The 12,766-nt window shown below is 41.3% G+C and overlaps 3 protein-coding genes across 3 annotated transcripts; all 3 read left to right on the forward strand.

The window, feature by feature from the left end:
- The first annotated feature begins 2,032 nt into the window (after positions 1 to 2,032).
- tlr7 (toll-like receptor 7) lies at positions 2,033 to 5,172 on the forward strand. The gene has a single exon (XM_062403458.1). The coding sequence runs from the start codon at positions 2,033 to 2,035 to the stop codon at positions 5,168 to 5,170; it is 3,138 nt and encodes a 1,045-aa protein (XP_062259442.1). The 3' UTR covers positions 5,171 to 5,172.
- Positions 5,173 to 5,381: 209 nt separating this feature from the next.
- On the forward strand, positions 5,382 to 10,366 carry LOC133967800 (toll-like receptor 8). Its single transcript, XM_062403459.1, has 2 exons — positions 5,382 to 5,515; positions 7,070 to 10,366. The coding sequence occupies exons 1-2, from the start codon at positions 5,513 to 5,515 to the stop codon at positions 10,133 to 10,135; spliced, it is 3,069 nt and encodes a 1,022-aa protein (XP_062259443.1). The 5' UTR covers positions 5,382 to 5,512; the 3' UTR covers positions 10,136 to 10,366.
- A 942-nt stretch (positions 10,367 to 11,308) lies between these two features.
- tmsb4x (thymosin beta 4 X-linked) lies at positions 11,309 to 12,766 on the forward strand. The gene is made up of 3 exons (XM_062403465.1): positions 11,309 to 11,455; positions 12,154 to 12,265; positions 12,361 to 12,766. Exons 2-3 carry the CDS (start codon positions 12,166 to 12,168, stop codon positions 12,384 to 12,386), a joined length of 126 nt encoding a protein of 41 aa, XP_062259449.1. The 5' UTR covers positions 11,309 to 11,455; positions 12,154 to 12,165; the 3' UTR covers positions 12,387 to 12,766.

Raw genomic sequence — 12,766 nt, forward strand, 5'->3', positions numbered from 1 at the left:
TGTGTAGTTCTGTTCACTAGTAACCTCTCACACAAAGCCAAATTTCATTTCCTCTTTTGTTAAGTGGTGCGTGCAAACTCCTTACTTAATTTGTATTTCAGTTGATCACAGAAGCATTGAACCAGAAATACCCAACTGACAGATTTACTTTTATGGAGTGTACACGTTTGTTTTTAAATTGCATTATTCATACAGAAAAGTTGCTAAACCCATGTTTAGTTATATAACTTATGTTGAATAATTAATTGTTTTACCATTTACTCCAGACTGAGTGGTGGCAATGCTTTTTGCATTAATAATGATGATTGCCCATTTCACTTTCAGGGCTAGAGACAGTGTTCGCCCTTTGTTATACGTGGGAGAAGAGCAGGTGTTGACTCTGTGAGGCTGTAATGAGGTAGCATTGCTTTGAGCTAAATGCTAAGGTCAGCACGCTAACATTTGCTGATTGCTATGAAACACAAAGTCCAGCTGAGGCCAACGGGACTGTTATTAGTTTTGCAGCTATTGGGTCATAAACCAATATGCTGGACTAATTGACACCAGAGGATAAACCGAATGCTCATCATAGTCATTAGAATTCATCATCTGGGGACCATGATTGTCTACACTACATCCAATTTCAAGCCATCCAGCAGTTGTCGAGAGGTTTCAGACTTGACAGGTTGATATTGCAAGGCCTAAAACAACAAAGTGCTTTACAGGGGATTGACAAAACATAAGATGTTAAAATAATTAACAATGAGATAAAAGCATTCCGATTTTGAGAAAAATTACTAAAAGGAAATATACATATTCGACACAAACATTTTAGTCCGAATAAATAGAATGAGATAAAAAAATATGATAAAAAATATGTGTAATTAATAAAACAAAAAAATACAAAAAACCCTATATAAAAGCAAGAATGAAAGAGCCTCTTGGGGGCTGTTCCAGTGACACAGAACATAATCGCTGAAATGAGCATCACCAAATGTTTTGGTTCTGCTTTTTGGAAAAGCTAAAAGGGAAGAACCCGAGGATCTAAGGGGTGTGTCTGTTGATAAACCGCAAGCATTTCTGATCAGTAGTCTGCTGAAAGTCCATGTCCAATTAAATAACTGGTAACTAGTGTTGAGACTTTTACAGTGTGTGTTGTACAATGTCCTTTTGGTCTTGACAGAAGTCGTGGAGCAGAGTTTCAGAGGAAATTAGGCTGATTATATTTGTTATCATTTCTATGCAAGATACTGATCGGCACATGCATTTAGTCAGTCAAGTAAATATTTAAATATATATATACTATCAGGCCAGATCATGAAATCTACAACCCACAGCAAACATAGGTTACAGAAGAAGGGCCTAAATAGCATGTTCACCATGTAAGATGGGAAACCTAAAGCCAGGCTTGGCTTCACCTTCCCCTGCAGGCCTATCAGAAATGAAATAGCTCTTTCCACTGGTGATGGCGACCCAAGCATGGACCCGCTGAGTAACCTACAACTATGCTAGATGTACAGCTATACTAATGTACCATAGGAGCAAGAGACAACTCTATCCTCCTATTATTAAGGCAACATCTTGATGGAAATCAAAAAGCACTCGTGTCTTATTGAAATGGGGAAGTGATGCTGCCTAATTATATTCACCATTGGTGGAATCCAGCCACCTGCTACTTTCATCACATCTGTAACCAACGTTTCATCAATGCTACATTTCTTCAGTGCCCAACTTGACAACAGGACTCAAAGCAGGATATCTCTTTTTATTCTCTCACATGAACAATGCTCTCCCACCTGGTAAGTGTTTTATCTTTGTTAATATATACAACATGCATCTTAGAATCTAGCAGATGATGAAGATGAATACTAATTCCTGGCTGTATTATGAAACAAAATATGCTTTACATTCCTTGCTGACACTCTCATTACTTATAAACAATACTGAATGTCCTGCTGAATGTGTGGTATGTGAAATGTGAGTGTGTTTTATTAGTAAATGTAACTTTCCACCTGTAAACATTTCTCAGAGAACTGCCTCTGTTTTTGCGCAGATGTGTTTGGCACTGCCGGCCCTGTGGTGTGGTCTCTGCGCATCAACAGCCACAGTCTTCTACCCGAAAACCCTGCCGTGTGATGTTAGCGAGGCCAACAATGGCAGCGCGGTAACAGTGGACTGCACCGAGAGGGGCCTGACAGACATCCCCCTTGGCATCCCCAGGGAAACCACCAATCTGACGCTTACCATCAACCACATTCCAAAACTAAACTCCTCCTCCTTCCACGGTCTGGTGAACCTGACTGAGATCGACATGAGGTGCAACTGCGTGCCCATCAAAATTGGCCCCAAAGACAGAGTGTGTACCAAGAGTGTGACGATAGAGGAAAACACCTTCACTGGCATCAAGAGCCTTCGCGCGTTGTATCTAGATGGCAATCAGCTCTCCAGTATACCTAAAGGTCTGCCGCCAAATCTGATCCTCTTGAGTTTGGAAGTGAATCACATTTATTATATTTCCAAAGCGAACTTCTCTGACCTCGGGAACATTCAGATGCTCTACCTTGGTCAGAACTGCTATTATCGTAACCCCTGCAACATGTCCTACGATATAGAGAACGGTACGTTTTCACAGCTTCACAACTTAACATTGTTGTCCCTTAAATCAAATAATTTATCTGGTATTCCTTATGATCTACCCACAAGTCTGAAGGAGTTGTATCTTTACAACAATAATATTCAAAAAGTCACTGATGAGGATTTCCAAAACTTAACAAACCTTGAGATTCTAGATATTAGTGGAAACTGTCCTCGATGTTACAATGCCCCCTTCCCTTGTCAACCGTGCCCAAATAATTCACCGCTACAAATCAGCAAAACGGCCTTTAAAATGTTAACCAAACTTAAGACGCTCCGCTTGCACAGCAACTCTCTGCACCATGTGCCACCCGAGTGGTTTGCCAACACAACAGAACTGAGAGTGCTTGACCTCTCGTCAAACTTTTTAGCAAGAGAGATAGGAGTCTCACATTTCCCAATATTCCTGGGAAGTCTGGAAGAACTGGACCTTTCGTTTAACTATGAGCTTCAGCGCTATCCTGAGACACTGGCACTGAGTGGCAGTTTCTCCTCCCTCAAATCCCTCAAGATTCTCAGACTAAAGGCCTTTGTGTTTCGTCAGCTAAAAGCAGAGAGTATTGCTCCTTTAAAAGATCTGGTAAACCTTGAGGTTGTAGATTTTGGTGAAAACTTCATAAAAATTACAAACTTCAGCATCCTGATGGAGTTAAAAAGCTTTAAAGTAATAAACCTGTCTGATAACAAAATATCTATGCCCTCTGATGGCAAGGATGCTGTTGGATTCTCTGGGGGAGAGCCCTGGCACTGGTCCCCGATGTCAGCTCAATATCACAGTAAGGAAGTGAGAGAGATTCATTACTTCAGATATGACGAATATGCACGCAGCTGCAAACATAAAGACAAAGAACTCGGAGTTGTTACATACTTTGTCAAAAGAGAATGTAGTCAGTTTGGCAAAACCCTGGATGTGAGTAGAAACAACATTTTCTTCTTGCATTCCAAATTTTTAAACCTCGGAGAGCTGAGGTGCCTCAATCTATCTGGAAATGCAATGAGCCAAAGTCTGAATGGCTCTGAATTCACCCATCTGACTAATTTACAATATCTGGACTTCTCACTGAATCGCCTGGACCTGCTCTACTCAACTGCATTCCAAGAGCTCAAAAGTCTGGTCATCCTGGATTTAAGTTACAACAACCATTATTTTGAATCCGAGGGCTTGACCCACATGCTTAATTTCACTAAACATTTGAAGAATCTCAAAACATTGCTGATGAATCACAATCAGATATCTACGTCTACAAACAGAGAGCTGGAGAGCCAGTCTCTTGAGAGGTTAGAGTTCAGAGATAACCGGCTAGATATGTTGTGGAGGGATGGGGACACAAGATACGTACATTTTTTCAAGAAATTACACAACCTGACTGTCCTTGACATCTCTGGTAACAACCTCAATTTTATTCCAGATGCAGTGTACAGCAGTCTACCAGACAAGCTTTCTGAGCTCTACATCAAAAACAACAAATTAAAGTCCTTTGCCTGGGACAAACTGCTACTTCTACGTTCTTTAAAGGTCTTAGATCTTAGTGGAAACAGTTTAGATCATGTTCCAGTGCTGTCTCAGTGCACCAAATATCTCAAGAATCTCATTTTACATAAAAACTTAATTTTTAAACTCGCGCCACATTTCCTCAAAGATGCTTACAACTTGAAATACCTGGATCTCAGCTCTAATCTCATACAGCACATTGAAGCGTCGAGCTTTCCAGATGATGTTGTCAATGGGATGGACATGCTGCTTCTGCATGACAATAGATTCGTATGCACTTGCAATGTGTCTTGGTTTGTAACATGGCTCAACAGGACCACAGTGACCATCCCCCGACTTGCCACAGACGTGACCTGTGCCTCACCAGAGGCGCAAACTGGTCACCCAGTAATCTCAGTGGACCTGCTGGCCTGCCAGCACAACAAACTGTCTATCATTCTCTACACCCTCATGACTTCCCTCATCCTCAGCTTCCTCACCCTTTCTATTGCTAGCCATCTCTTCCTGTGGGACATCTGGTACGTATACCATTTCTGCAGGGCCAAGGTCAAAGGCTATGGCCGTCTGTACTCCCAGAGTTCTGTCTATGATGCCTTCGTCATGTACGATAAGGAGGATCCCGCCGTGTCGGAGTGGGTGATGAGGGAAATGTGCGTTCATCTGGAGGACAGCGGAGACCATCACTTCTCACTGTGTTTGGAGGAGCGGGACTGGCTGCCGGGATGCCCCCTGATCGACAACCTCTCCCAGAGCATCCACAGGAGCAAAAGGACCGTGTTTATTCTCACTGACAAATACATCAAGAGCGGCAACTTCAAGACGGCTTTCTACATGGCCAACCAGAGGCTGATGGATGAAAAAGACGACGTCATCGTACTGATCTTCCTGCAGAAAGTACCCTGCAATTCAAAGTACCTGAGGCTACGGAAGAGACTGTACAAGGGCTCTGTGCTGGAGTGGCCAAGCAACCCTCAGGCCCAGCCGTACTTCTGGTTCAGCCTGAGAAGTGTATTAGCAACTGAAAGTCACAAACAATACAGCAACCTCTTCAAAGAGACACTGTAAATACCAGACTACAGGGTTATACTTCAGTAATTTAAATGTGTACTTCTGTGTATGAATTACAACGTGTGAAAATTCCGCCAATGAAACTGTGTGCAGATCACGAGACAGGGAACTGAAACAGACGCACTTCCTCATTTCAAATGCTGCTTCTGTCTGAGGGTCTTTCTTCTTGTTGCTTTTGTTTTTTTCCTGCTGTTGTGTCTGCTATATATTAAAAATGAAGAAAGACTGAAATTTAAGTGGGTATTTTGCTCTGTGGTGTCTTGACGAAGCACCTGACAACTTGGCCTGTTTCATGGTTGTCGTGTGAGGATTGTGAGGGATCAATACGATACATGCACGATGGTGAGTTTTATTAACACAAGCTGTACTTTTGAAGCATTGCTCTATGATTGATAATCAGCTGGTGTTACGGTGTTATTTGCTACTTTAAAATGAATGGTTTTCTGACATTATCTTTAATGATTTTGTGCTTCTAAGAAAATATGTGCTGAGAGCTTAAGAAGACTTAATAATAATTGGTCTATTATTTGCATGAATCTCTATCGCTGTTCAAATTATCCCATTTACATGTTTTGGACATGCTTGATAAATGAGCTTTGTACAGTAAATACAACAAATAAAAGTTTCCTCAAAAATAGTGTGGGAAGAAAAAATATAGCATCTCATGTTTATTCTTTTACCATAGATATTTAGACAGAAACAGTTATCCTCTCTATATTACTCTATCAGACTTGTGTTTAAAAACGCATGTTGCCAAGTCAAACATTTTACAATTTCATTTTAAATTCTAGTGTAGAGCAAAACATTTTAAAAGATTCCAAATGTATTGAGCTGAAACTTGGACAAACATATCGTATAATATATAGAAAATATTAAGAATACACTTAATTATATTTGTGGTCGATGGTGTCAAACAGATTCGTTTTACCAACATTATAGCTATTTCAGAGAACATACAGGGGAAAACCAGAAGTTAAGTGAAACTATGTTCTTCTATCTTGTGTAAGAAACTATTCCAAATCTATTTACTCACAAATAAAAAGGATGAACTTGTTGAGCTCATTCCACTCAGTGTTTTGTTGTGACATACTATGTTGGCTAATATTTGTAGATAAAGATTATTGTGCGTTTTACATTATTGAGTTCACAGACTGCATGATATGTGCTACTGTTACACTATCTTAGCTTTTACTGTCATCACACAAATGTCACATGTGGCCTCTCAACACAATGTCCATTGTTCAGCCAACATGAATTTAGTCTCCCTGTAAGAGATCAATGTAGATTATAATTCTGACAAAAAGCCAAAAGCATATCCTCCAGTGGAGCAGCTGCCACCTGCTGGTTAGAAGTGGCATTCTGAAATGTAGGTAACCCTAACCCTGTTCACAAATGGAAGTATACATTTACAATATTTATATCAACACTGAAACAGTTTTTTCTTGCTATAATAAAATTATCCTATGCAAACTGTTCAGACTGGTCAAATCCATATAGATATACAGATATCGAAGACTGCCAAAGCCCCAAACTTTGGAAAACATTTTCCCTTTCAAAGACAATTTTTTGCTCTTGAGTGTAAGCAATGATTTTGAACTCTTATTTGATAAACAGCTAAATGTTTAATAAATCTGAAATGGATCGAATAATGTGTTACACCTGGTCACTGTGTTTTCACAATGCATAAGCTTTATATTTATATGTTGAACTTTGGTCATTTTGATATGGAAGAACATTATCATTGGAATTGCCCAAAAAAATCAAATTAAACAACTCTTAATGTCCAGCATTAGCAAGAGGGATGAAGGCAGCATCGATACTTTTCCTAACAAATTAACCTGTATGTCAGACTGAATAATTAGTTCCTCATCTTACAACGTTGTTGTTTGTCTGCAGACTGTCTCACATTGGATGCCGTTGCTTCTCCTCTGGGTGTGTTGCCATTATGAGGTCCAGCCTTCTTCCTTAAGACCTATCTGGAAGCCGCCGCAGTTCCCGTGTGACGTCAAAGCCAACGAGTCCGAGGTCAAGTTTGACTGCAGAGGGCGTCATCTGCGTAAAGTACCTGATGGAATAACTAGAGATGCCACTGTGATCGATTTGTCAGAAAATTACATGCCGAACATTACAGGGCCTGTGTTTTCTGGACTGCTGAATCTGACCACACTCTATCTGAACTGGGCGAACAGGCGGAGAGGGTTGCGGATCGGTGACTATGTCTTCAAAAATCTCACCAAACTGAATCATCTGGGGCTGACTGGAAACAATCTGGAGAAAATTCCTGGCAATCTCCCTCCCAGTGTAGAAACCCTTGATCTAGGGCTAAACAAGCTCCAGCTGGACAAGATGAATCTATCAGGCTTAACATACGTGAAACATCTCTGGCTCCCCAAAAACTGCTACATATGGATGCCATGTGGAAGAAATGTGACCATTATGAACAGCCCCTTTGCAGTTATGACCAAACTGCAGACTCTGGACTTGTCGTTTAATAATTTAACCCACGTTCCCCGAGGATTGCCTCAGTCATTAACAGAGTTAAGGCTGGCTTCTAACCAAATACAATACATATATGGCAACGATTTCAAAGGGCTACATAATTTAAAAACCCTACACATTCAAGGGAACTGTCCAAGGTGTCAAAATGCACCATTCCCATGTGTCCCTTGCCCAAATCGTTCTCTTGGCATCCATCCTGATGCATTTCAAAATCTGACAGAGCTTCGGACACTGCAGATGGGAGGAAACTCGCTGGAGCTCCTGAATCCTAACTGGTATAAGAGTCTGAACAAGCTGAACGACTTGTTCCTGTCATTTAACTTCCTGCTAAAAGTAATAACTGGGAATGCAACATTTCTAAGATACTTTCCCATCTTAAAAAAAATAGATCTGTCCTACAACTTTGGTCTAAAGGTATACCCTACATCCGTGAATCTTTCACAGGATTTCGCCTATCTCAAGTCTCTTAGAACTTTGCATCTAGAGGGTTTAGTCTTTCAGAGTATCGGACCAGACACGCTCCGTCCTCTGTATGAGCTCAAAAATCTGTCTGCACTGAATTTAGGGACTAACTTCATTATTGACTGTGATTCTAATATATTCCGCAAACTCTCTCACCTGAAATTAATATACCTCGCAGAAAACAGGCTGTATCCCATTCTGGGAAAAAGTTCCAGATGTCTGAGTGACGAAAACAATCAGAGGTCAGACCTTTCCGTTTCACACCCTAGAGACCCAACTTTTGAGGTATCACAACACTTTATCAAGAAAGAGTGCTTTGAATCGGGCAGAGTGCTAAGCCTTAGCTCAAATAATATCTTCTTCATTTCTCACAAACAATTTGAGGGCTATGGAAATATTGCATGTCTCAACCTCTCAAATAATGGATTTTCTGCAGCACTTAACGGCACAGAGTTCCACTCGCTTCCTAATCTGACATACCTGGACCTATCTTACAACAAGATTGACCTGGCCTATGACAACGCCTTCAAAGAACTGCAGAAACTTCAAGTACTCGACCTCAGTTACAACCCGCACTACTTTCAATCATACGGGATAACGCACAATTTAAATTTCCTGAGAAACCTGCCTGTTCTGAGAGTGCTGAATATGAGTCACAATGCCATTTCCACGTTAACAACAAAAAAGCTGTGCAGCCAATCTTTATCTGAACTTCAGTTTACGCATAACCTTCTTGGAACTCTTTGGAAAGAAAAGGATGTCGGGTACAAGATGCTTTTTACTGATCTCACCAATTTGACGTATTTAGATATATCGTATAACAAAATTGCAGTAATTCCAGACGATGTGTATCATAATATTCCGCATAACCTCACCAAACTTTGCATAAGCCATAACTTACTCACTGGTTTTAAATGGGATGCACTGAAGGTTTTCCACCAACTTCAAGTTTTAGACCTGAGCTTCAATTCTTTATCTGACGTAACGGGTATAAATTCAAACTTCAGTCAGTCTTTGATTTTCCTTGACTTGAGCCATAACCAAATTTTCCACCTGGACGATGGATTCATAAAGGGTCCGAGGAGCCTTAGCAGTCTCAGCCTTAGCGACAACAAACTTACCACCATCAATCAATCTACCTTCCCATCCAGACCCGATAATCCGATTAAGACGTTGTACTTGCAGAGGAATCCGTTTCAATGTACCTGTGACATTTTAGATTTCATTCTGTGGATTGAACACAGTCAAGTAACAATCCCAAGACTGACCACTGAGGTGACATGTGAAACGCCAGAAAACCAGAAGGATCAACCACTGATATACTTTGATATAAAACAGTGTGTAAATGACAGTAAGGCATTTCTGAGGTACATCCTCACTACCTCTTTCATTATTGCTTTTATGTGTGTGGCAACTACTGCTCACTTATTTTACTGGGATGCCTCCTATGTGATACACTTTATGATAGCTAAGCTGAAGGGGTACAGATCCTTGAACTCATCTAACAGCTTTTATGACGTCTTTGTGACTTATGACAACAGAGATCCACAAGTCTCTGAGTGGATAATGAGCAATCTCCGGGTGAAACTGGAAGAGGAAGGAGAGAATTATCTTCCTCTGTGTCTGGAGGAGAGGGACTGGGTGCCAGGAGTCCCGGTGCTGGACAACCTCACCCACAGCATCCAATACAGCCGCAAGACCCTGTTTGTCTTAACGGAGGGCTACGTTAAGAGCGGGATTTTCAAGCTGGCGATGTATCTGGCCCACCAAAGACTAATGGATGAAAATGTGGACGTGATTGTGCTGCTGATGCTGGAGCCTGTCCTGCAGCACTCGAGGTTCCTGCGACTCAGGAAGAGGCTGTGTGGGAAAAGTGTTGTTGAGTGGCCGAGGACAGCGGCCGCTGAGCCCTGGTTTTGGCAAAACCTGAGGAATGTCGTGAGGGTGGACAATCAGCTTATGTACAACCAGACTTATTCAAAATACCTCACAAGCAGGTAAAACGGGACAAACGTCATGTTTCTCTGGAAAGATCTTTTTAAATTCAAGATGATGAGCTTCTTTCAAAACCACTTTACTACAGCTTTTTTCACTATGCCTGGGACTTAATACGAGATAACTAAAGACAAGATCTGTTGAGCTTTTTTATACATGGGCAATCGTACAGATCTTTTGTAACTTGTGTAGTAAATATAAAAGTATGTGAATAAATAAAAAAAATCTGCAAATGAATCAGTGTGATTGTTTCAATCTATTATCTCATCTCGTAAGGGTGCGCATAAGAAGGAACAAGTGTTACTACTGGTTTTATGTTTATGGTAAATTCATTTGGAATGAAAAAGAAAAAATTGGCAAGCCTAGCATATCTTCACCTATTTTAATGTAAGAACAAATGCATGGTAACATTAAGGCTGGTCAATAAACCATTATTAGCAATGACCGCAATGTACTTTTTATCATTAGCACTAAAAAAAAAGACCATCTTGTTTGTCTTCCTGTAAAACAGTTGCAACGGTCTGATGATTCCTCCTGCACTATTTACTAATATTGCATCCAATAGTAATGTTTAATAAAGTTATTAACTCTCTCGATATGATCTATAAATACGTACATTACATAATTGAGTCACCTCGAATTTGTCAAATGTGTTGGTATCAATGAGTGTTTGTCATTGTCTGCTATGAAGAGTTTAAAAAACACAACATTCACTCAAGAACAAAAATGATGTCCTTTAAAACTTAAATTAAACAAATAATGTGACATTTTTGGGTATAGTAAATTGTTCTGCTTTTAATCTTTACATATTGTCTGGCCACAGTGTCCCACCCCTTACTCTACATCCACTATTAAATCCTTCTCCCCCTGGTAACAACCACATTTGTCCTCATGGTGTCGCTAGTGATGCAGTTTGCAAATGAATCCCCAAACCTCCACTTAACAACCACTTATTAACCCCCGTTTGGTGCGTTATGCCGCACAAAATAAACATCTGGAGACAAACAAACATCTGCAGAAATCTTAACAGCCAAACTCTGGCATGAAGAGGAGAACCTGGCCTCACTCAAATAATGCGATACAATAAACAACAAACACATGCGCAGCGACCAATAAAGCTGCGTGGTTTAGAAACAGTGTCATTGGTTTTTTAGACCCGACAAGAAAACAACATATTTGTTCAGAGGCAGGGTTTGGAGGCGGTGGGCGTGGTGTCATGGGGCTCATTTGCATAGTGCTCAGTATATATAGTGCGCATGAGGCTGGGGACATTACTCTGCCTTTCGCCTGATCTGTTCTCTTCACATCAGTGTGTCTGAAAACCTGGTGAGTCTACTTCCGCTTCTCTTTTTTTTTTTTCAATCGTAAATGTATAGGATCGGATTGTACTGTCCGCCTGAGTTGTACCACTTCGGTTGTTTTCCAACCTGCAACGCGTTGCTTGCATCAGACTCTTTCTGCTGCACCAGATGCGCCGACGCTTATAAAATCCAAACATCTGGAACGAATAAGTGCCTAAAGTGTGACGTATTAAAACGCAGAAATGCCAAGGAGCTGACCGAAGGGGTTCGGCGTCACACAACACAACACGGGTTGTGCGTGTTGTGTTGTGTGTGTCTGTGGATACTACACAAACGCCGCGTGATTGCCGTGAATAATCAATTTTGGCTCTGCGCGTTATGTCGTCACACTTTGCAAAGCGCCCCGTTATCTGGAATCCTCGGTTTATGGTTCCGATGGTTCAGAGGAGCTGGGACTGGCACTTGAAACCAGTGCGATCGTCCAGATTGCTCAAAAGGGCGGTGGTCCCTCACGCTGTTGCACACATGAACTGAGTGACACAAAGCTTTTTCTACCCCCCCCCCCCCCCCCCCCTCGGCCTCTTGAGACGCATGGGGCGTGTTTTGGGATGAATGTGGTTTGAGATGAATTTAAATATGGCATCGCTCTTTTTCTTTTTTGTAGTTCTCACTGGCCTTGTTTGTGCCCAGGTGTTTCAAATGAACTCTTTGTCTCCTGTTCAGATCCCTGCAAACATGTCTGACAAAGCCGATGTCTCAGAAGTCACGAGCTTCGACAAGTCCAAACTGAAGAAGACCCAGACTGAGGAGAAGAACATTCTGCCAACCAAAGAAAGTACGTGTGCCGCTCTGAGTTAACGTGATCCAGAACAATTGTTGGACAAACCGTGTGTCTAAATAATGCTGAACCTTCTTCCTCTCCACTTGCAGTTATCGAGCAGGAGAAGTCAGGATGAAGGCCCGGCCTCCTGCACGCTGTACATTCCACAAGCCTTACCCTTTATCAACCTTTCCTAAATGCATTCTCAGTTGCAGCACTCTGATTTGACAAACTGCTGCACAACCACACACACCAAACCTGTCAGTTGCCTAAAATGTCCCCGTTTACAGTAAGGAAGCGTGATTCAGTGACGGCATGGGTTCCTTGTCATCTGTTTTGCTGTGGCTGAAAGTCGAGGTGTGTTCTGAAACAACTGAGGGACCTGCTCTTTACCACCTGTAGTCCTCTGGCCACCTGTGAATGCAAACAAAGCAGATCTCTTTTTTTTTTTACATATAAAGAAAAAATGCCTGGAATGCACAAGTTTAAATATGCAAAATAAAAAGTGTAAATTTA

Source organism: Platichthys flesus, chromosome 13 (genome assembly GCF_949316205.1).
Source record: "Platichthys flesus chromosome 13, fPlaFle2.1, whole genome shotgun sequence".
Taxonomy (NCBI): domain Eukaryota; kingdom Metazoa; phylum Chordata; class Actinopteri; order Pleuronectiformes; family Pleuronectidae; genus Platichthys; species Platichthys flesus.

Coding starts and splice junctions, on each gene's coding strand:
- tlr7 (XM_062403458.1), top strand. CDS start 2,033: ATGTGTTTGGCACTGCCGGCCCTGTGGTGTGGTCTCTGCGCATCAACA.
- tmsb4x (XM_062403465.1), top strand. CDS start 12,166: ATGTCTGACAAAGCCGATGTCTCAGAAGTCACGAGCTTCGACAAGTCC. Junction 12,266..12,360: donor CATTCTGCCAACCAAAGAAA/GTACGTGTGCCG, acceptor CTCCACTTGCAG/TTATCGAGCAGGAGAAGTCA.